At 46.3% G+C, this 24,453-nt stretch overlaps 1 protein-coding gene across 1 annotated transcript in view; it reads left to right on the top strand.

Annotated features, from left to right (window-relative positions):
* Positions 1 to 24,453, top strand: part of LOC146204752 (phosrestin-2-like) — a 356,983-nt gene that overhangs the window by 292,347 nt on the left and 40,183 nt on the right. The window contains exon 4 of the mRNA XM_084589457.1: positions 3,648 to 3,942. Coding sequence (XP_084445583.1) covers positions 3,648 to 3,942 — 295 coding nt within the window. The remainder of the gene's footprint in view (positions 1 to 3,647; positions 3,943 to 24,453) is intronic.

Genomic DNA, 24,453 nt, shown 5'->3' on the forward strand with positions numbered 1-24,453 from the left:
ATGAAAAAAAAAAAAGAATAAAAACATTAAAAAGTACAACTCCAACTACGTTTCTTGGACTACAAAAAACGCACAAAAATATTCTTGCTAAAAGTTTACAGCGAAGAACTTTCCTGGACCATGCTGAAAATACTAGGGTTATGCTTCAAAAAATCAGGAATCAGATATGTTAGTCTTTTTGTGCCATAGTTATGTGCGTGTACTTTCTTACAGATTTCGTACCGTGTCTTGCACTGTTCCCTATGAAGGTTTTTTGGAGAAAGGCAGAGTCAGACTGAATTTGTTTAAAAATGGTTAATGCTAATCTGCGTTTCGTAATATTTGAAATATTTAGACCTCGATGCTTGTGAAAGGATACGGTGCGTTCTCAATGAGGTGTTTAGCTTTCTTTCGTAAAATGTGTAAGCTTTCTAGATTTATTTTTGTGGTTGTAGCCCACACAAGCAGGGATGTAAAGGATTCGAGAGTAGACAAGTGTACAATCACGGCCGCTCGATGGAAGCGTAGTCCGCTTCCATCAAGCGTCCGTGGTATAATACCCCTGTTTTTTTGTTGTTGTTTTTTAGTGTGGCGCTCTGGAATCAGATATCTATTTCTCTTTCAATATGCCTGTTCTTAGGGCGAAATATTATGCTTGGTTTGGTTTGGTTTCGGTGTTTAACGTCCCAAAGCGACTCAGGCTATGAGAGACGCCGTCGTGGAGGACTCCGGAAATATCGACCACCTGGGGTTCATTAATGTGCACTGACATCGCACAGCACACGGGCGCCTAGCTTTTCGCCTCCATCGAAAGGCGGCCGCCGAGGCCGGGATTCGATCCCGCGTCCTTGGGCACAGTAGTCGAGCGCCCTAACCACTGCGCCACCCTGGCGGGGTGAAATATTATGCATTGAGTTTTATTTGTATTCACTTGAAGTTCATTCATCTGGAGCCATTGAAAGAAATTAGTTAGCTTTACATTTACTTTGATTTCTAGCCTTTCTAAGTCTTTTTTATGAAAGAATACATTTGTATCGTCTGCGTATAAACTTATGTCAGGTGTATGGGGTACACTGATAATGTGAATTATGCATAAAAGAAAAAGCAGCGGGAAAATTTTGGATCCCGGGGGCAAGCCATACCTTGATATGACCAGTGTTTATTATATATTTATACTGAGACCTATGTTCAAATAACTGTTAACTTACTGAAGTGCTATTCCTCGGTCTCATACTGAGATAGCTTTGTTATAAGATATTCTGCTTATTTGAGTAAAATGACTTTTTGAAATCGGAAAGTACCCCTACTGTATGAGATTGCTCATCGAACGTTTCAATTATTTTAATCTTTACATTTAACAAAGCCATCTGTGTACTCGTGTATTTTTGGAAACCATATTGCTGGTCCTTGATAGTGTAGTTTTTCTCACAGAAATTTAGAAGTCGCGTATTGATAACCTCCTCTATGACATGAGAGAATCTGGAAAATAGAAATAGATGTGTAACTAGCCCAGTCGTTTCAATCACGTACTTAGTGAATTATGGATACTTTTGCTATTTTTAGTTTGTCGAGAAATACTCCGGTGTTTATAATTAGGTTACATATATGGGTAAGTCGTCCACTGATTATATGGGAAACTAACTTTAAGGGCTTTGATTTGATTCCGTCTTCTCCACACGCACAGCTGTTCCTCAGATTAATCAGTAAGCTTCTAATTTCCGATTTCGTGGCGGGGAACACGAAGAGCGTCGTATAGTCACGGTTGCTCAGCGAAGAGCCGTCTGCAGCTCCCGATTATAAAAAGTGTTCATTAAATCTATTTGCGAGCATCTTTCCCGTGCATGGACTGCCATAAACTAAGTTTTTTAACATAAACGCATTAGCAGTTTGGCAAACTTTTCTCGGCCTAATAAAATCACCCTCAAACATGTTTTCAGGGGAGTCGTTTCGCACTTGTTTAATATCAGTACATAATTTATTTCCAACTGTTTCAAATTCCGTAAGACATTCCAGTTGTCGAGTTTTAATATAGTCTGCAAAAAGCTTATCGCGCTGCTTTATTATTTTCGAATCGGTGGCGTTAATCATAGTTTTATGCGTAATATTTTCTTAAATTTTTTTTTCTAGAAGAAATGCCTTTCATGCAACTTCTTGATAATATTTTCGAATATATCACATGCTGCAATAGGACTGGTAATTTAAAGAATAGCCCTCCAATGTACATTGGCCATTAGTTCATGAAAGGCTGATGTTCCTTCATCATTAATGAGTCTCTACATAATGACCTGAAAAGGAAGGCTGTACTGTTATGAAACGCGAGAAGCAAAAAATATAAAAATGGAAAAGTGGTAACCAATCATCACACCAGCTTCCACATCATTTGTATGGTAGTTGATCAGACTTAGGTCCAGCAATGTTTGCTTCGGACGTATACTTGTCACCCAAGTCGACATGTCAATTTCTTTTTCCTTATACTTTCCCATCGCTTCCCCTTTCCAAAAAACGGGGACTAGTCCACGTGTTAGGAAAGGGGAAGCGAAAGCCGCTGCCTGCTGCGGTAAACATGCACATCAGTCGCCCCTGATGAAGAGACCGAGTTGTTCCCGAAAAGTTGGGTTAGACTGAATTGTTTGATTGGCGCAAGTTTTCTATTTTGTTTTGATACCAGGTGTATTTAAAATTTAGTCGGCTCATATAAAACCCGTTCGTAACTATGGCGGTAACACACTCATAGTGAGCCACAATATTTGTTGTAATGCACCGTGTCACTTTTCAGTGCCCTTCAAGCTCAGCCCCATGTTTTGTTTACACCTGGTGCCATTGTGCTCGTAAAGTCCCATGCCACAGGGTCTGCTTCTGAGCTATGGGATCGGGCATTTAAGACACGAACAAATATCAGAATTTCCATAAGAGATAAAATAAAAATCATTATGACCTCCAGGATCCGTCTAAACCTCATAAGCCTCTGTAGTACTAAAATATAAAGCAAAAAAAAAAAATACAGTCGACCGTGCGGCCTGGGAACTTCTGACGCATTCTCTATATCACGCTTTACATGAAACGCGCAAAAACGGCGTTCTTTATTATTTTTATTTCATGCATTATTACCCGCTACCCTTCATTTTGGGCGTGTTTTATTCATCTGCGCGTATTTTCCTTTTTTTTAATATTTCTATTTTGAGCCGAGTTTGCACATGCCATGCTTTTTTGTACTCTATACCTTAAATCCCAACTCGCCAAGCTGGTTTTGTAGCCTTTTTTTTTTCTCATATACCTAACGAGCAAACAAAGCAATTCGTTGCAGGCAAGTTTCTCCTCTGTCTTAACACCTTAGACATACTTGTACGGGTGCATGTCGAATACTATAGGTGCGTTCAGTTTTTAGACCAACTAAACATCTCATAGTGTTTCGCTGGAGTCAGGCACGCGTTGTAGAAGCGCCGTGAGGAGCTCCGGAGAGGTGTGCATCTCTGTCGTCTGCTCAGGTCGTCAACTCATATTACCATTGCAGTGCCAAGAAAATGTGCAACCCTTGCCAAACAGTTCAATCTCCAGCAGCATACGCTTGTAAATCGCGCGCAACCTCAGTGGCCCGCTGATAAGTGTTAATGAAACCAGGGAGGTTCTGTGCTTCCGCGCATAGACGTCGGGCCTCTTCCCCTTCGCAGGTTTACCCGGAGCCCAGTGCCTCGTCAGCGAGCGGCGCTGCGGACGGCGCTGCAGGCAGCGCCAACGGCAGCGGGACAGCAGCGGGCCGCCCGCTGGGCTGCGACGGCGGCAGCAGCGAGGCAGTCGAGGAGCTGACGCCGCTGCAGCGCAACCTGCTCAGGAAGCTGGGCAGCGACGCGTACCCGCTGACGCTGCGCATCTCCCCGCAGGCGCCGCCCTCGGTGCGCCTGCACCCGGCCAGGCCGTACCAGGGGAGCCCCTTGGGCGTCTCCTATGACCTCAAGGTCTTCATTGGTCAGTGCTTCACAGGGCCCGGCGGAATTCGTTCGCTGTGGGCCGCAAGCGAGAGTTCTTTCGTCGAGTCCGTAACTTGATTCACACATTAAAGGATATGAGGGCACCTCGTTAGAATGAAACTGGAGCAGAACTACTATTCTCTGCAAGAGTAGGTTGTAGAGTTTTCTTTCTTTTTTTTTAAGATCCTTATTATATTCCTCACACTAATTAATAAGCTCTCCAACCCCTGCAGGCCTAGTCCCAAACCTTCAAAGCGGAGGTTGCAGAGCGTGGAAAAAAGCAACGAAAAGCGCATGTTTTAAACATTTATGTTTTGGAGCTCTTTTCGCGATTTTAAGGCGATAGCCTTTAATGGCTCATGCTCGCGGAACGTGTCCGTCCGTCCGTAACACTTTCGTTACGTGGGAGGCGGTAGCTGGCCGCTGACATGGCCGAGCACTGACTGGACATAGGGATTCCTGGCATTACTTTTGGCGGGAGCTGCCAACTTGGGCCTCTCCTTTTATATGGGATGGTGACATCACAATCAGCTTGCCAGGATTCTTGCATTCACTTTACCCCTAGGCCACGCAGGCACGTTCATACGGCTCGGTTAAAGAGAGGCTTTATATGTAGGCTAACGCGTCAACTGGAAGGTGGCAGTGAAAACAGAGAGAAAGAGGTGCCGTAGCGGAGGGCTTCCGACCACCACGCGATAGAGGCTTTCGCCAGTTTTATGGTCAAAAGTGCCCCCTAGAATTTTTTAACGAGTTGAGCTGAACCCTGAAGTGTACACCAAATAATGGCATTTCACACACAGTTTCAGCTGAGCCAAGCTGGACCATCGCGACGATCAGTGCGCGTGTGCCACCGGGCGGGAAATATTCAGAGCGGGCACTCATGTAGCGGGCATTTTGTCATGAGAACGCTTCACTCGAAGCAACAATAAACCTTTCCCAAAGAAGCGAACGTTAATAAAGTTGTAGGTTTCTCTTAAGTTAACGCCTTTTACGACGTAAGCTGCGTGCATATCCCACATGCATTCAAATACTAATATTACCGCCACAATACCTCAAGAAACTGAATCACATCCCTTTCAAACCGTTTTGATCATTGTTTTCCTTTTATGAAGAAGTAACAAACAATGGTACGAATAGATCTCAAAACGACGCCCTTAAATGTGACAGGTATCCGTACCTCAGCTTTTGTGATGTGTAATAAAACGCACATTAGGATCGAAAGGTGCATCAAGAAGAGCATTAATTATGAGCTAGCTGACTGATGGAAAAGGCTAAAAAGAATAATCAGTTCTAAAATTGTTTCTTTTTGTTTTTACTCTACAATGGCCCGCGCCGAGCATTAAACCCTTACTTGTAAAACATCAAAAAACTTCAAGCAGCTTTATTAGCGAAATATAAGCATGAACTGAATTATTTGTTCGAGAGTTCGGCAGTAATCAGCGCACAAAAATATGGTACATGCATGTATACGTAAACTGTTGTACGTTTGTCGGTGCTTGATGCTAATCGGACAAACGTGCCCCACTGTTGAACAATGGGTTATCCTGCATAACATTCGAATCGAAAAGATCGCAATGAACTTATCGGTGAAGCTGTTCATTTTAGCAAAACGATCGCTGAGTCGAGAAGCGAAAATTAATTCGAACCTTCCAACCACAGCTGCATTGTCTTCGTTTCATTTTTCTGAAAACGTCCTTTTCCGATACGCTTGACTCGAGTTGTGTGGGACAGTGGCCTCATGGGGGTGTCACCGCAGAAAGCATTACTCCTGTGTACGTTTAAAATGGATTGCGAGTTGTTGCGAAGCGAAAACAACTAACGTGACTTGCCTTTCAGCAATCACTAAAGGGTAGCTTGGAGGATTTTCCAAATAATGTATTCTAATGAAACATATATATTTTTCTTCTCACCCTACTATTTCCATCAAGCTTTGCAACTGTGTGTGAATTAATTATTCCAGAAATTGCTTTTGAATTTTGCGTTTTAGTGCGTATAACTCGTGCTATGGTCTTTCCAGTTGTGATGTATGGATGCGAGAGTTGGACTGTAAAAAAGGCTGACCGCCGAAGAATTGACGCGTTTGAATTGTGGTGCTGGCGAAGACTCTTGAGAGTTCCTTGGACTGCCAGAAGATCAAATCAGTCGTTATTGTCGACCATGAACCCTGACTGCTCATTGGAGGGTCAAATTCTAAAGTTAAAGCTCAGCTACTTTGGTCATCTGATGAGAAGAGAGGAGTCGCTGGAGAAAGATTTGATGTTGGGAAAGGTTGAGGATCACCGGAGAAGGGGTAGGCAGCGAACGCGATGGTTAGATGGCATCCTCGAGGCACTGCAGATGAAGTTATATGATGTTAGGAAGATAGTGAGAGACCGGAAAGCGTGGCGTGACGTGGTCCTTAGGGTCACGAAGAGTCGGACACGACTGAACGACTGAACTGAACTGGTCCCAGTTTAGGGGATGTCTGCGGTCAAGACGGCGCATACGATATTAGAAGCATTAACGCTGCGCTCCTGCTCGCTTTGAAGCTTTTATTAGGTCGTCTCAAATATTCTATGGGCTATTCATTATTTGCAGTCGTTATTTCAACCATTCGCTGCTTGTGCCAGTATTTTTTTTTAATTATGTCTATGATGGTAGCCGTGCCGAGTTTTGGTTTCTGTTTGATGCTGTTTTAAAGCACTAACGTAGTTGGTATTCTCAAAAACGGCTTCTGGTTCCGGTATCAAAGAATGCAATGTGATTGTTAACTGAGTGTGTTGTAAAACCGTCTGGAGTTGCCTGTAAAGCCTGACATTCGATTCGAGGTGGCACTGCTCCAAGAATGCCGCGGTCCACTTCAGCCTTGCCTGGCACTACGAACATCACATTTTCGTCTCTTTTACCATCGCTGCAGGAGGCATCATGAAGCTACGGGCAGATTCCGCTCCGAGCCATTTGTTGAAACGAAGCGCTTCTTCCGTCTGCCTTCCTTGTCGCGAACGCGAAAATCGCGCGCTTATTTCTGTTCTGCATCTCAAAATGCCTGAAACTAAACGCATGTTATTGTGGCGCGCTGAATTCTGCTGTTGCTGACTTGTTTTTTATGCTGCTGAAACAGGAGCACCTAAGAAAGGTTTCACTGGAATGAGGCATTTACGCAGCTCACTTTCCGCCCATTTCACGATGGTAAACATTAGAAGGTCAGAAACTTTTTGTTTAATTACTACGTAAAGCGTATACAGCTCGATCATCCCGAAAGCGTTCGCCGTCACCGTCGCCGTAAATCCAAATTGAGTTCAACGGTGTCGAAGAAAACATGGGCATGATTTCGTATCTAAAATGTGACGTTACCGTATACTTTGTGCAGCGTTCAGTGTGGTGTCATCTCATTTAGCATCCATCTGCTAGTCAAGTTGGAGGTTATTTTGTGATAGGGATTCGAACCGGCGACATACGCACCTCTGACAACTGTTGGTGTCTCCCGAGAAGTGAGATACCGCGCCTCTTCCCCCACAAATTAGCTTGAACAAAAATATAAAAATATTTGCGGAATGAAAAGGTGGTGTAAAAGGCGCCTCTCGCGTCTCTCAGATCGAAACTTGAACGTTCCTACGTTGTATTTATTTATTTATTTATTTATTTATTTATTTATTTATTTATTTATTTATTTATTTATTTATTTATTTATTTATTTATTTATTTATTTATTTATTTATTTATTTATTTATTTATTTATTTATTTATTTATTTTCTGTCATACCGGCAAGCCTGCGCGAGCGATGCAGAAAGGGAGAATCAGTTCCACAGACGCAAACTGTCTATCAACTCATTATTAAGTCTACATATTATTTGAACAACGAGTACTATAAATTAAGCTGTATTCGCTGTTCGTGATGAGGATGAAGAAGTGCAACAGACTCCGAGAAGACGACGACGCTGAGTGTTGTGAAATCGGTGCCCTCATCAACGTTAGTTGTGCGGACAGCTTTGGGACTGTAAATCTTCCACGTAACAATATGTAGCAGTATTTGCGATTTTAATCAGAACATGGCAAATGCAAGCCAGTGAAAATAACCTTGTAACTGCATTCCGGAAATATACATATGCTCCAGGTAAACATGTCGATATAGGACAAAAATCGACGCCGACGTAATACTGAGAAACGGAACACCCGGGACACGGCAATGCAAATACAGCCGCGCGCGCCCCTTCAGTTCGTTGAGGCGATGCAACTGAGCATATCCTTGGTAGCACAAATAAGGAATCTCAAAGCGCGCAAGCTTCACAAATATCAAGTCTCTACGTTCCTTAAGTGCAACAATTTTGCAGGAATTCTGGCGAGGCGATAGGGCGACGCAGCAGAGCATATCGGGCTTGCCGTTCGAAAGAAGAAAGAGAGAAGGAGAGAGAGAGAGAGAAAAGGAGACGCGTTTTCAAGATACTACCGCGAATGAAAATATAAACACGAATGAAAAAGGGCGCAAATATTTGACAGTATTGGCTAAACAGTCACCTTTTTCCGGCGCTTGCTCACATACACACACATACAAGTAGAGGAAAATAAAACAAGCATACACAGAGTTCAGGAAAACAGACACTCGCTGACGCCAACTTGCGTTTGTAGAGCGCTGAAGTGCTGCACGATGTCCGGCGGGAGCACCTGCTCTGGCCTCCAATACACTAGCAACATCTCGACCTCCCTCCCGGAAGCAGGAAAAAAAAAAAAAAAAAAAAACACCACAGTGGCAGTAAGTGTGTACGACGATCCGCGAATGCAGTCTAAAGAAAACAACAGGAGTGGTGTTGTTCGGTGAGGAGTTTTGCGTCGCTTTGCTTTTTTGCTCCAATCTACTTCGATTTGAGGCCCGCAGTGAAGTATTTTTTTCTAACGGAGCATAAGCATTGATGTCATGGCTTGCGCCGAACGAACCGGCAATGTCAGCAGAATCTAACTGATTAGGAAAGAAGGTGTTTCTTTTTTTCCTTGTCAATAGTAACCCGCATGTGCTTTTAGGTCCCATGGCTTCGCAATGGTTACTCTTAGTTGACTTTCTAAACTTTCGACGTCTTCCTCTGTTGTGCGCAGTCCGAAGTTCCAAATTAACTAAAGCTCGGGTCTTTTACTCAAAAAGCAAGTGGAGAAAATAGTAAGGGTAACTATTTTTATCTGCTGCCAAGTCCTTGTTACTAAATGTAAGGCTCGCCAGAGTGCATGATGGCTTTAGTTGTCGGTGCCAAAAACGCTAACACGAGATCACCTCGAATGGCTCTCCCGAGGTAGCACGTAAGGCTGTTGTCAAGGCGCTCGAACATTTTGATCAAGCAAAACGCCGAACTCATCATTCACTTAAACTTCAGTTCACGTTCGCCAGTCTCCAAGGGATCGATACTAATTATTTAGAGCCTTCAGCTGGGTGACTTGCCCCATAGCCTTGGTGTATCAAGGGCACGTACAAAGTCCGTTGACTACCTAAATGGTTGAATTTGAAACTTAAGCGAGTCACAAGTCTGCGTAAAAGAGTACACGCAAGAAATATTTGAAAATTTTGCTGCAAGATAAGATAATGAATAATATATTGGGTGAAATTTTGCGCTTACCTGTAGTTGCAAAAAATCAGGACGACGTTTAGGCTTCGCCTCAAGACCAGACATGAAAGCGCCTTTAACAGCGTGTTTTCATTATGCGTTCCAAACACCCGTTAGCAAGTCATACGCACCACAACGCGTTCACTATATGCGCCCCTCTAATACGCTTGGTACTAACGTCCCTTCGGGACCTATGCGTTGCGTGCTCGCCTGAAATTCAATTGACCTGGGTTCGAACACCAGCGCTAGGTATTTATTATAATGAAATATTTCTAGTTACTGAAATACCCAATTATCGGAACCTCCTTGCATATTTTGGCTTCATTTCGACTCTCCCACATTTCGTTCGGTTCATTTAAAAGTGGACTGTTTAAAATTATTGCAGGAAGTCATGTGTTTGTGACGTCACGGCCCTGTCTGCCAACCAGTTATTTTTCCGCCACGGGTTTTTCCGTCTACGGCGATGGCGGCGGCTTTTCAGCGGAACAAGCTCTATAGACCAACACCGATCGGTGACGTAAGCGCGATGCGGTGGCGCTTCTGTCGCCAGGCTGGGCCATAGAGTTTCTTACTCTTACCTAGAGGGAAAGCTGTGCTGCCGTCTATGGGCGTTTACATGGAGTTTCCAGACGGCCAGTTCAGCCACCATGGGCGCTCAAAGCATCATGGGCCGGTGAGCTACCGAGTGCAGAACTACAACTTTTGGCCAAAACTAATGAAAAGATAAACGTTGTTCTACCGTAAATAATGTCCTAAGATTGAATATTGTGACTATAAATTACAAAAAGAGAGAAAAACAGAATGCCAGTGTGAGATTTATCCAATATAAGCGATGGCCCTTTCTCCTATTGGCTTAATTTTGAGCAGCACAAATACCAATATTTCGCACTTAATAGGCAAACTTTGAAATAAAAAAATGGTATGAAAATATTTTTCGTTGTACCATCACTTAAGAAAGTTTTTAGTGGCATTTCGGGAAACAGAAACCATTTATTGGCGACGTGTGCTTTTGCGCCTTCGCTACTATGGCTTTCGCAGTCTATGTACGCGCCTTCAAATGATGATGATGACGAAAAAGAAACATCGCAGTAACGCCACTCCACGTACCCGAGAAAAACCGACTGTCCCGCAACAAGTAGCACACCGGCCCATGATTCTTAGCGCGCCCATGGTGGCTGAAGTGCAGCGCCCTCAGCTTTCCCTCTAGTTAGTGTAAGGAACTCTATGGGCTGGGCCGATTGGGGGTGAAAACTAGGCTTAGCGCCCATAGGAATACATGGATCCGAACATTTTCAAAGGAATTTTCTAATTTCACGGCGCGCCTATGATCTCATTATACGGTACAGAGCAACCATGAACATCCTAAAACAGATCACGAAAGTATGAAATCTCATCAACGAGGCGAAGTATTTTCAAAATACCGCGAAACGTATGCGGGTGTGAGTTGGGAGGGCGACCCATAGAAACACATGTAACCACAACTTACCGCGACACTTTACTCGGTTCAGCAGCGTTGAACCCTTCTCATTTTTGGTGAACGTCTTGTACCACGCCCCGAAGTCATGTTGCATGACACACTACATTATCTTGCAAGTAATGCAAGTCTGACGATTTGCGGGACCGTTCACAGCACGATAAACTGACCGCGCACAGTTGCAGACGGCAATGCGCCACCGGCGCTGTCGCTAGCAGACGCTCCGGCGCTGGAGCCGACCGCGGTGGGTATCGCCAGCTGCGTCGTCGTCTGCTGCAATGCGCGACTCTCGCTCGGTCCGTATTGTCGTACGGCGTTTGACAACTGCCTTTTAAATGCAATTCTGTCTAGGATGTATCACTTGAGGGACAGTATTATCAGGTTTGGTTTGGTTTGGTAAAACTTTATTTCCCACAGTAGGGGTCCTGGAGGACACTCGGCTAGGCGCCAGGTGTAGAGGGCAGCTCCCACGTCGGCACAGAGAGCCCGAAGCTCTCCGCCGCCGCGCGGGCCTCCTGGACAGCCCGAAGCTGATCATGTAGTGAAGCACTTTTTAACACTTTGTCCCAATGTTCATTGTTCTTGGCGTAGGCGTCGCTCGATGCACAACCACACAGCATATGGTTTACGTCTACACGGTCACTGCACCGTTCACATACATGTTGTCCGTCGTAGTCTGGGTCGATGTGCTTCATGCGTCAGGGGTTGGGGTATGAGTTCGTTTGGAGCAAGCCTAACGTGACTGATTGGCTGCGGGTTCATTTCTTACCCGGGAGGGGAAATGCTCGTCTGCCTAGATAAAAGTGCTTAGTGAGCTCGTTGTACGTGAACAATTGATCTCTATACTCGATATGTGGAGTAGCAGGGGAAACCGGAGGGACGCGGTCGATAAGTCCTCGCGCCGCCTCGTGTGCGATCTCATTGAGATTCCGCAGGCCATCCCCTAAGCTGCCCGTGTGTGCCGGGAACCATACGATGGAGTGATCGGTGATGCTACTTCCACCTAAGATCCGTAGCGTCGTCTTGTCTATCCCGCCCTTGGCGAAAGCTCGAGTGGCTGCTCTAGAGTCGATGTATACAGTTGTGAAGTTCGAGTCTTTTAGAGCTAGTGCTATCTCTGCTTGTTCAGCTACCTCTGACTTCTTGGTGTAAAGTGTGAGTTAGTTGCGCTTACGCCCGTGTCCGTCGATTACTGCTACCGAGTAAGCATGCTTTCCCGGTATGTACGCTACATCCACGAAAGCTGTCTGGTCGGGAAATTGTGCCGCGTCCGCAGCGAGGACTTTGGCGCGGGCGAGCCTTCTTCCTTGATTGTGGATCGGGTGTACGTTTCTTGGGAAGGGGGACACTTTGATTGCTTCTCGCACGACTATAGGTAACTGCAGGACGTTGTCCCTTTCTACTATGGTGTTCAGGCCGAGCTTAACGAGAATCTCTCTGCCCGCTTTGGTGCTTGATAGGCGTGCAGTCTGTGCCATGTGCTGTGCCTCGATGATTTCGGCAAGAGTATTGTGCACTCCTAGCTGTAAGAGTAGTTCAGTGGAGGCATTATCGGGGAGCACCAACGCTGTCTTGAAAGCACGGCGTATGTGTACTTCAAGCCTTCACTGATGTTCCTTTTTCCAGTTGAGCATTGCAGCCACGTATGTGATGTGACAGAGTACAAAAACATGGACCATTTGAATAGCGTTGCCCTCGCTCAGTCCCCTGTGCCTATTCATGATGCGCCGAAACATCCGGATCGCGTTTGCAATCTTGATCGTGATGCTGTCAAGCATCGCCCAGTTGGACCCGTTCTTTGGATGATTAATCCTAGAAATCGTATTTTATCGACCGTAGGTATGCGATTTCCATCCCTGTCGTGTAACTCTATGCATGGTGTGGTGTCGGCGCCAGTCGTTGGGCGGGCGCCCTGGTCTTGGGGGGTGGTAGATGAGTAGCTCGGATTGACTAGAAGAGCAGCGAAGTCCCATTGGGGCAAGATGGGCCTCGGTAACCGTGATGGCTTCTTGCATGCGCGCTTCCAATTCCGCATCGCTGCCACCGGTGCTCCAGATGGTAACATCGTCTGCGTATATGGTGTGCTCCACATCAGCAATTTCACCCAGTGCGCGAGAAAGCTTTGTCATCGCCAAGTTAAATAAGAATGGTGAAACTACTGAGCCTTGTGGTGTTCCCTTATCGCCCAGATTAAAGCTCTCCAAGACGTGTTCGCCTATCCGGAGAGTGGCCGTTCGATCTTCCAGAAACGCCTTGACGTAGTGGTAGAAGCGTGTTCCGAGATTGTGGTCAGATATGGCTTTGAGAATGGCTTGATGTCGGATTTTGTCAAAAGCTTGCTTCACGTCGAGTCCTAGTAGCGCCTTGGTGTCTCCTGTGGGGCGATCCAACAGACTTTTCTTGATTCGTAGCATAGCGTCTTGCGTTGAGAGACCTGGCCTGAAGCCAATCATATTGTAAGGGAAGTACTCCTTTTCTTCTACGTATTCCGATAGTCTATTCAAGATTACGTGTTCGGCTAGCTTTCCTAGGCAGGACGTCAGTGAGATCGGCCTTAGGTTGGGTAGGCCCAGCGGCTTGCCCGGTTTTGGGATGAGGACCATATTGGCATGCTTCCATTCTGCAGGTAGTTGGCCAGGTTTCCAGACTTCATTGATGTGTTGCGTTAGGAACGTGACCGAGTCGTCCTCTAAGTTTCGGAGAGCCCGATTTGTGATACCATCGGGGCCGGCTGCAGAGTTACTGTTGAGTTCGTGAATTGCAAAGCGTACTTCGCTTTCTGTGAAGTCCGTATCTAGCTCTGAGTTTGGGGCACCGTCATAGCTTTTCCTTTGTAAGGTACTGGGTAGCCCCGATTTAAGCGGTAAGTACCGTTTGGCAAGGTCATCCAGAAGGGCTTCGGCGGTACTTATTTGCTTCTCGCGATGTACTAATTTACTTAGCCTGATCCGTTGCATAGTTTTGGACTTTGTTCCGTGTTCGTCGAGGAGGTGTTTTATGAGTCCCCACCCACTTCCTCTGCGTATTTGCCCATTGAGGGAGTTACAGACTTCGTCCCATTGTTGTCGGGAGAGAACCATGCAGTATTGTTCAATGGTCCTGTTGAGTTCGTCAAGTTTCCTTCGTAGTCTTCTGTTAAGACGTTGACCCTTTCACCTGGCTAGAATGGAATGTTTGCCTTCGAGATCCTCTCTACCTTAACGTCCGTGGTAATTGTCCGTTCCGAGGCTGCGATGTCTGCTTTGAGCTGCTCGGACCAGCTCGTTATCGTGTGCTTTGTGGTTGCTCCTGATGAGTTGGATGGCTGCGCCCGTATTGCACGAAATTTGTCCCAATCGATAAGTTTGTACTCCCTTTGCCTCTTTCCCGGTATCTCTGCATCAATTCGGAGAATATAGTGGTCACTGCCAAGGTCTATTCCCGAGTTGTGCCAGGCACATTTTTCTAGGCCCCGGACAAAAGTAAGGTCCGGTGTGGTGTCTCGACATGTGGAAGTGCCACATCTGGTTGGGGTCTCCGGGTCTGTGATCAGCGGGAAGCCGAGATCGGAGGCTGTCGTGAGAAGACGATTTCCCTTGCCCCAAGCCTGGTGTGGGGCGTTAAAATCTCCACCTATAATCAGCGGACTGTCTGTGGTAATGTGCGCAATCTTGGCCAGAATGTCTCTAAACCCTTGCCTTGTATCCTTAGGGCTGCTGTATAGATTGGTGAGGAAGATGCTTTGCTTGTTCCCTACGTGGTCGTTCGGTATGATCTCAATCGTGAGGTGTTCTAGATAGCAGGCTGTGTGGCGGATCTCATGCCGAATGTACGGGATCTTCTTTCCAATCAGTAAAGCGACTCCTCTGCCCTGCTCTTCTCTGTGGGCTTCGGTCGTATATCCCGTAATGGCCAGTTCGGTTGTGAGTGCTTCTTGTAGCTTGATGACGTTTGGTTTCTCGGCTTCTGATTTGACCATCTGCAGGAGGACCGCCTTTTTTGAGGCGATCCCCCTGCAGTTCTATTGCCAGACGCGGAGACTGCGTGTCTTATTCGGCACTGTCATGTTGGCCGTTGTAGCCTCCTTCGCTTGCAGTGAGACCATCGCGAGGTGGGCCTTGCGCACCGATGTGTTGTGAATTCATCCTCCGGTACTACCGTATTGTTTAGATACATTTCCATTTTCTGTACTCGTGAGCTAAATATGTCCATTGTCTCGTTCATTCGCACCATGCTCTCGTGCATTAGCCTCATATTCTCGCTCATGGCGTCCATAGCGTCCTTCGTGGTTCGCGGTTGCGTTAAAGCGCGCTTCTTAGAAGGCGGGCATTCTTCGATTTGTTCGTCATGTCTCTTCGTCTCAACGAGTTGGGGAATTTTGATAGCGGTTGATGGCTCAGGTGTGAGCGTTTGTTTACGGCTGTTCGCTTTACTCATTGCAGTTAATTCGAGTGTTAGCTTAGTATAAGCGGCTTTTAGCTGTCTTAGTTCCTGTTCTAACATAGCTATTCGCTCTTTATCAGGATTGCTGGACTCACTTTTCTTTGGAGGCGTGGTAGCGTCTCTGACCTTATCCGCCCACGTGCCATCGCCTCCATTGTCCTTTCCACCGAAGCGCACCTGAGAACGACTTCTGTTTGTCCTCGCATGTGTGCGGCTCTTCGATTGAGAGCGGGAGCGGCTGCGTGTCGGCGTCTTTGACCTAGATCGGCTTCGTTCCGCGTGCTGCTTGTCTTCTTCGACTAGCTGTACTTCCTCTTGTTGCTCCAGTCACGCTCGTTGTCGTCGTGCGCGTACTACGTATGGAATGAGATAGCGTTTCCTACACACCTTGTCCGCCGTCCCGTGCAAGCCCCCGCACAGCTTGCATTTTGGATCGCACACATGGGATGAGGTGGGGTTAGGAAGTCCGCAACCCCTGCATTCAGCTGAGTTTGGCTCGGGGCAAACGCCCGCACGATGTCCGAGTTTGCCGCATACGTAGCATATGTCTACTTGTCTGCGATATAAGTAGCATGGTACCAGTGTGGGTCCATACCTAACGAAGTTTGGGACGCGAAGACCATCGAACACAATGATCACTGATCCTGAGTCCTTGATTCTTTTCGCCGCTAGTGCCAAGGGGTTGCGGTCATTCACAATGTTTCTTTCAATCGTCCTGTGATCGTCGGCACTATCGATGCGTCTGATTACCCCTTTGCAGGCGTCGCTTGGGGCAGTTTCGTAAGCGCTGACTGCGTACTCTTTTCCGGCTATTCGGATAGCCCTTACTTGCGCATACTTGTCTGCATTTTCTCGAAAGGGCGTGCTCGCCACCATGATGTTCTGCGTAATATTGGGACATATTATGTCCTCCGTGGTCTGCTGTGGATCCAGATTAACTGCTGCCATTATGGCTTTGCTCACTAAGGTAGGTCCGATCTTTTGCAAGTTCAAGCCGCCCTTTGGGCGAAGCACTATCTTGATGTTGTCTTGCGGCAGGGGTGGCATGCGTGAGGCTCTTATCACCCGGTTCTTAATGTTAGGAGACTTGCGAGAAGAGCTCACTTGCCCGTCGCTTGCATGTTGTGCTTGCTGTGAAAGTTGCGCAGTAGGTTGGGCGCGTTCCTTCTTCTTCATTATCGGGCTGGTCACCACTTTCCAACCCGTGTCGTCTTCTGTAGTCGACGCTTGTGGTAAATCCTCCGCAGAGCTATCCATTTCATCGGTTGCCATTCTCTTCGTGCTGCGCCCAGCGCGAAGGGCGGCTGGCGTCTCGCCGAGCTAGCGCGTTCCTGGCTAGCGCTAGCGTCTGGCGTGCACGCCTAGGCTTAGTTCGGCGGCGGCGTTCACGTGGTAGAAAAGTACTTGTAGATTCTTGAAAAATGAAGACCCACCCCAAAATCAAGTATCCATGAATTCCCTGCAACTTCACGAAACTGCTGCTTCAAGAACTTCGGTGAAAATCGACAGAAATCACTGCGGAATCATGTGAAGATGGCGGAGCCGATGGGATCACGTCCACACATCTCGGCGACCGCAGCCCCCCCCCCCCCCCCCCCCCCCCCCCCCCCAGTATTATCAGGCTAATTTACTCCATGCGGTAGCATATTAGACTGTAAATAAAACTACGTGAGTCTCTGTGTGAGCATTTTGGGGGTGTCTGGATTCACAACGTAGATTATTCAGGGTGTTTTAAAAATAGACCGCCTCCGCAATGACGCAGCATACTTCTTCAAAGCGCTGGCCAATGTTTAACGACCGGCCACAACTGCTGGTGCTCTGCGAAACGAAAAAAATGTTGCGGTAAGTTGCGCTTACTTGTGTTTTTATGGGCCGCCCTCCCAACTCGCACCTCCGTACTTTTCGCGGTGTTTTAAAAATACTTCGCCTCGGTCATGAGATTTCATACTTTCACGATCTGTTCTGGGATGTTCACGGTTACTCTGCACCGAATAACGACATCATAGGTGTCTCGTGAAATTAGAAAACTGCTTAGAAATATTTCGGTTCCATATGTTCCTATGGGCGCTAACTCTATTTTTCACCCCCAGTCAGCTGCGACGCCGCGAGCGCCCCCTTTGTTTGTAAACACGGTGTTGGTCTATACACTATCGTGTAAAATACAAAAACGGGTAAACATTCCTGCAGGAGCTCTATTAACCAGCAGTGTATTCCGCCACATTGCTCCGGTGATTGTATATATTCAAAAAGCCACTTAGGAAGACTGACAAAACATCGTATTTAAAATCACAAACCTACATTATAACCATTCTAAATCTTCGACATTAATTTGGACATTACTGAGCTGCACTTCGTCATGTAGTTTCCTTCGTTGGTGCCTATTTTTATCAAATTATGTTATGCTTTAAAGGTATTCACGTTTTCTTCAAAAATGAAAGCTTAATGGTGGATTTGCTGGTGACAGCCTTTCCCCTGCTGTCATCTCACTGTTACACTAAACATTTGCATTGCCTGCCTCGTTATGGAAATACCGTAGCGAGCTGGAACCGCCCTTCTTTCCAAACGTCAGTCTCTGATTTCTTTCATAGAAACTTATTTAGAGTAAAATTTAGTTCGCAAGATTATTTCAAGTCATGCCTCGCTTTCCTTGATATCCCCTAACTCAATATCATCCTAATATCATGTTATCCCCTAACTTCGCTACCATTTTGGAAGGCCGTGCGTGCAAAACGTAACCATTTTTCATCTGGCCATATGCTCTTTTCCCTCGTGTTTATCCACTTTCTTTTTTTAGCATTCGCCCTTTTTGTAAGTCTCCACAACATAAAGTTACTCACAAGATTCAGGCACACAGTAGAAAAGAAACTGAAAAAGCTTCTATCCATAAAGAACGACCGTGCACGAAAAGAAATGAAATTCTTTGAACCAGCTAATCGATCCTGAGACGTAATAAAAGTAAGCTCAACTGTAATTTCTCATTAATAAAATTTAAAAAAAACAAACAGATGTAGCCCGAAAGAAATTTCAAAGGTTCCGCGTTCGAAAGACAGACGTGACAGAACTGCGATGGACACTGTTCGCCACAATTCCGAAGAAGTTTTGACCATTTACTTAAAACGGTAAGATCGTGTAAAGGGTTGCGGCCCCGCTATAGTTCGAGAATGACAGCTGTCGATGACGTTGCTGCTGAGAGAGTAAATTGGCGTCGCCCAGCTGCAGGGATCAAAAGACTTGGCTGCGGCAGCGGGTATGAAGGGAGCCGGCGGTTCACTCTAATACTTATCACCGTTAACAGGGCTACTTTCACTTTAAGAAAAAATCGCACCTTTAGAGGTGCAATTCGTGTATATAACTCACACCCTCCGGAAAGCTCCAAAAAAGGGTGCATTCTGGTACTGATGTACCCTTTCACTAGGTGCAATGCTGCCTGCAGCACCCAATAAAAGTGTGCATCAGTACTTCAAGGCACTTTTCTGGAGGGTGTGAGATGTAGACGCGGAAAGGGTGCGATTTTCTTAGAGTGTTGTTAAAAATGTCTGGCCAGTGGCATTAGTTTCTGTCATCAATTCCGGCTACTGATTAAGAGCAATAGCCGAGCACTGCTATAAGCCGACAGGGACCGCCAGCAAGGGAGAAAAAAATAACAGCAGATAGAAATATTGACCAGGACTAAAGATGCCTTCGTGAACTGTTCTTTTCGAGCCGATACTCTCAAGTTTATCACCGGTAACCATTGATCAGCTCCCGACAGACTTTTCCGCCATCTGAGCCACCGGCAAACCGTTGCGGATTGCTACGGGAACGTCTCCTCAATCAGAATGTGCACTCAGGACTTAAATGATGCAAACCGAATCTCTGTCCATCCCTTTTTTTCTCTCTCTCTCTCTCTTTTTCCTTCTTCGCCATCGCTTGCTGCAGAGGCCAGCCTATGTTCCAACACGACAGGAAATGAGGAAGGAGCGAGGCAAATATCAGTCATTGCGCAACTGGCAGATGGGAGGCGAAATCAATTCGTTTTCAGTGCCTAAGATCTAAGTCATTTAACACCACGAAACGTGAGGTGCGAGTGAACGCACTTGGTACTGATGGTTATCTGCGGCGGCGGTGAACTTCAGGAGTGACACTCACGCGATACCGACGCGCGCTAACCTGGGAGTCGCCAGCATCGCTTGTGCAGGCGGAAAAGTGGCCAAAGGAAGAGGCTTTCGCAAAACGTAGGAATTGATGACAGATTTCGTAAAATGCCGAGCACTTTGAGGAATGTAGTGCGTGTTATGCAATATATAACACAAGATATAAAAAAAATTACTGAGGAGCACTTGTCTCCTTAGGTGCGGAAATGCGAAAGCATTGCTAGTTCCGGGCCTAGTTCCACTATGAGTTCGTTCTGCGTTTCGTTGCTTAGTACCGTGTCATTAACTATCACCGTCACGAACTCATCAGTAGCAATCTAATCTGATGACGTCATATGGTTATCTTAAAATATCGTCTAAATCTCCATTAATTTAGGCTATCACTCTTATTCATCTTACCTCATTATCATGTCACTAGCCTTAACTGTATAGCTAATTTGATGAACTCACATGTTTACGGTTAATAACGACCTAAATTCCCATCGAGGTACACTATCAGTGTTATATACCTTGTGCCATGATCATTATCCATGGCAGTCGTAACTTTAACTAGCAATTTGTACACAACGTTGTTGTGCCTTACCTCTTTATCATAAATGAGCATCTGTTAATTATCTTGTTATCGTTAATCATCAGCGTCCTTATCTTCGTTATCTCATTTATATATATAGTCGTCACACATTCATTAAGCCAAGATAGACTTTTGCATTAAAAATTTACCATCTATGAGGCGCAGTGCACACGCATCGTAGGCGCCTTCGTGCTAAGCCTCTTCTTGTTTTCTGTTTTGCTTTTTCCAGCGGGCAAAGGGAGGAGGGGGGAGTAAAAGTTTTGCATGTAGCACGTCTAGAAAAAGTTCAGACTTTCACGCGAAATTCACCTGCCCGCTGTCTTTGATGAACGTATGAAGATACAGAAACCCGATCCCAGCAGATGGATACAACGTGGGCCGACGGCACGCGCTCAGAACAGCCGGCTATTTGCCCTGAGCAGAAGAGTAAAGAGTCCACCCTAGAGCGGGCACCCGCTGTCATTTGAATCTGCTGCGCCAGCAGCTCAAGCCATAGGAGCGTCGCGCCCGTGCTTTCGAATTAAAGGAAATGGTTACAAATGGCGTCGCGTCCTTCGTGACGACAGGCGCTCCGCAGGGGCACATTATCCTGGGAGCTTAAGTCGCAATTGCCTGGCTGCATTACACAATGTTCTCTCTTCATTTTTGTCCACACAGCTGAAGCGCAACGTGCCTCCTGTGGCATAGCGAAACATCCTGTGGCGCATTACCCGTCCTTGTCCAGCCCTATACTACACACACTGTTGCTCGAACCTGTCACGCGTCAACCAAAAGGCTGACTGCATCGCCATCTCGTGGTAGCCCCGCTCCATGCCAGTCAGCGGAACGACACGCGTCTAAACGCGCACGCTCACTTGATCGTTGCCGTCCGCAGAGAAATGGAATGACCGGCGCGTGTGCTTTCAAGATGACGAAAAAAGCGGCCCCACCTCATGATGACATAATCGGCGAACGAACGGTAAGTGCCGGATATTCAGGCACTCTTGTATGGGCAGCAACCCTTCATTCCTTACTTCACGCCGGGGGGCAACGGTCTGACTGATCTGACGTTTGAGGACCAACGTTTGAGGACCAACTAGCGAAAACGCGTAGAAATGCGAGCGTACTGAAAGGACGGTAAAGTGCTCAGCACACCAGCGCCACCGCTTCTAGCTATCCGCGTAGCGAGAACGACCTACTCGGCGCCGCACCCCCGTGTGTTTTCCGTTTCGCAAGCAGACGACCGACCAGCTTCACTGCCACGTGGGACAAAATTATCTTCCTGCAAACAATTCACTTTCCAGGCTTGTGAAGGAGGCTGCTGCGGAATAGCTCGGCGAAGGTCACCTAAATTTGTCCTGTGCGGCGCAAAGAGAATGTTTATTCCAAAAGCAGTTTCGGCAGCAAATGTGCGCCGAATCATGTATACGCCCGATACAACGTCACTTTTATCCAGACAGTACACCCATCGGCCCCGCAAATGGACAGCGACCTTTGTAGCGTGTAGGCAGCCGCTGACAAGTCCGACAGGCTCGGACTGTTTCCTTAGCGGAAAGATTCTTCCGGGACGCACCGGAAACATCCAATTTCCGGCTCTGGTCCACCGGCGCCTGGTGCCTTGCCAGGCGGCCTGCCTTTGAACACACTGCGGAAGGGCGGCGGAAGGACGACCCGTAGCGTGCCGTGCTCGACTTTTGCGCGGCTGAATGTTCACCAAATGGCAACTTGATTCGGGCAAAACAACGGCACCCTGTATGCGCCTGAAAACAGTGGGATGGAGACCAAATCTAAAGAAAGCAGCTTTTCCAAACGTGTAAGCACGAAGGTTCGTAGAGCGCTGACTGACACAAAGAACAAAAATAAGGCACATCAAAGTAAAACTTTTTGTTGGGCTATAGTTGGTCCATAACGATGTGAAAAAACTTCAGCGCAAATGAAATAGCCCGAAGGCGAAAAGAAGCAGGGACAGGAAAGAGCACTCTTTCCTGTCCCTTCTTCTTTTCGCCTTGGGGCTATTTAATTTGCGCTGAAGTTTTTTCACAAAGCAAATCAAGCTAGCCGCGATACAGCTATGACTTGCGCAGCGTGCACGGCGAGCAAAAAAAAGGAAACAAACATGAATATTTTGGCAGTCTTTCCTCTCCTCTGTCTGGTGAAACTTCAGTCGTTCTAACATCCTTCACCAAGGACAATGCATTAAGCTAACAGAACCAGGACAGATAACTTTGTCCCTCGTGTCTTTATCCACACGTCGCAGATGAAAAAAAAAAAAAAAAAATCTCGTTCCGTTTTGCTCACTCATTTGCCCAGAATTTGCATGTTTGTCGTGATCCCTTTCCTAACTTGGTCCTTTGCTACTGAGCCGCGTATTACTTACGACGCCGAACTTTATTACCAGAGCTGGCGACTAGTGTTAGCCTATTGACTCTGATTTTACGGAAGGCAGCTGCCTATATGACACGGGGTGAATCGGAGAGTCGGGAGCAAAGATCGTTGAAAATTTGGCGGCACGTGTTCTCTCGGTTTCCGAGGTCTGCTTAAATCCGCGGCTGGCGCCTGGGAGTCGTGCACAATGAGGAGAAACTAAAGCGATGCCTTTTTGACAAGGCTGCTTTGACTGGACACCCAGCAATGCCCGTGTGTCTCCAGATCTTGTTCGCCAATGTGAAATGACCCGTGCCCAGAGACGGAGGCTTCGTGTCATAAATAGTAATTCATGTTCGTTTGCGCTAAGACGCGAGATGCGACTAGTGGCGGACGTAAGGCTTAGCGCGCAGTCAATCGGCTCTTTCCTGTTATGCCGAATGCTGCGTCTCGAAAAGCTGCACTATCGTAAGATTAAAACCGCCCTGCTCACAAGATATTGCCCGGTAGGCCACCGCACACATATGTTTGAATGCCTTACAGGCTAGTTTTGGCGCCTCGTATATAGGCAACTGTCAGGTTAGCGTCTCATCTCGGTGGATTTAAATCAAGCTACGAGTTGTATCATTATGAATTGGAGTTGTTTCACCGAGCTGATCATCTTCTCTCTAAACTACGGCCCTTCTTTTCATCTGGCAATAAAAGTGTTTTGATTCATTCAAATAAAGCTAATCTGTAATCTTAGCTCACTCGGCATTTTTGGAGAAGCGCATATTGCACGGTAAACTCCATTGATCAATGTCAGGTGTGTACAACGAAGTTAATTCACAAAATAACCGATAGCTTAAGCTCTGACGACGTGATCACACAAGTCTTCATGTAAACCTCTGCATGTTACAGCTCTCAGTCTCAACCGTATATGGCTGCGCAGCATGGTGGCGTGGATCGCGTTTTAGAATTTACGCACTCTCGCACCGGACTGGGCAAAAAGAAGTTGAAGTTACTCTTACTTTTTGTTGTTGTTATGGTTGTTGTTGTTGTTATGGTTGTTGTTCTTATGGTTGTTGTTGTTATGATTGTTGTTGTTATGCGCGCGTGTGAGCGATCACAAGTGGTTGTTGTTCGCGTTGACTAATAACACAAGAACGGAGTGAGACCAAGGGCACATTATATGAAAAAAAAAAGATTTTATTTAGGGTTCTTCTGAAAGAAAATGCGAAGTGGAAAATTGCTGCTCTGTTTAATAACGTATTTCGAGCATCACCATGTCTTTCGTTTTATTTCTCGGTTCAGAATATGACTCGAGTGTCAGCGATAATAACGTATTCGTTAAGCGTTCAAGCTACTGCTACAAGGATAGAGCTAATGTATTGCTGTTCCACAGCTGCACGTGACTGATTACAGAAAAAAAAAAAAAAAGATCACTCCATGCAGACGGTGACAAAAACAAGCTGACAAGAAGTACGTCGGCGTTGCAAGCCTCAAACAACTGAAACGCTCAGCTGTCTCGATACAGCGAGTTTGCGAACTACAGCGTGTGCTACAATCGATTTCGCCATTTCCATGCGATCCTCGTCTCAGCAAAGCCTCTCGGTGTTGCAGCCGCTCCGCGAGACGCTGGAGAAGCCTAGTACGCCGTACAGTCCTTCTTGCCTATATGTCCTCCGAAAAGCGAACTTTGGACTAGGAACCACCATCCTGCTAAATGCGGAACAAAGTCCGCCATCTGTCAACTGACTCCGTCCCTCGAACAAACCTTCCTCCTTTATTGCCTTGGCCTAACTCGAGGTTCTTAAGGTGGGCGTGGTAATTCAAGCAATTTTCGTTGTATATGCAAGCATAAAATGTAAACAAATTTGGCACAATATGTATTTTTTTTATTTTATATCCGCATTTTATTTTAAGCGAAATGGTACTGTTACAAAGTAATAATCATTAACAACCTCTTAAATTCGTTTCTCTGGTGGTAAAAAATAAGAAACAGGTGGATAACATAAC

The sequence above is a fragment of the Amblyomma maculatum genome, chromosome 1, assembly GCF_055883805.1.
Source record: "Amblyomma maculatum isolate TAMU_Amacu chromosome 1, ASM5588380v1, whole genome shotgun sequence".
In the NCBI taxonomy this organism is placed as follows: Eukaryota; Metazoa; Arthropoda; class Arachnida; order Ixodida; family Ixodidae; genus Amblyomma; species Amblyomma maculatum.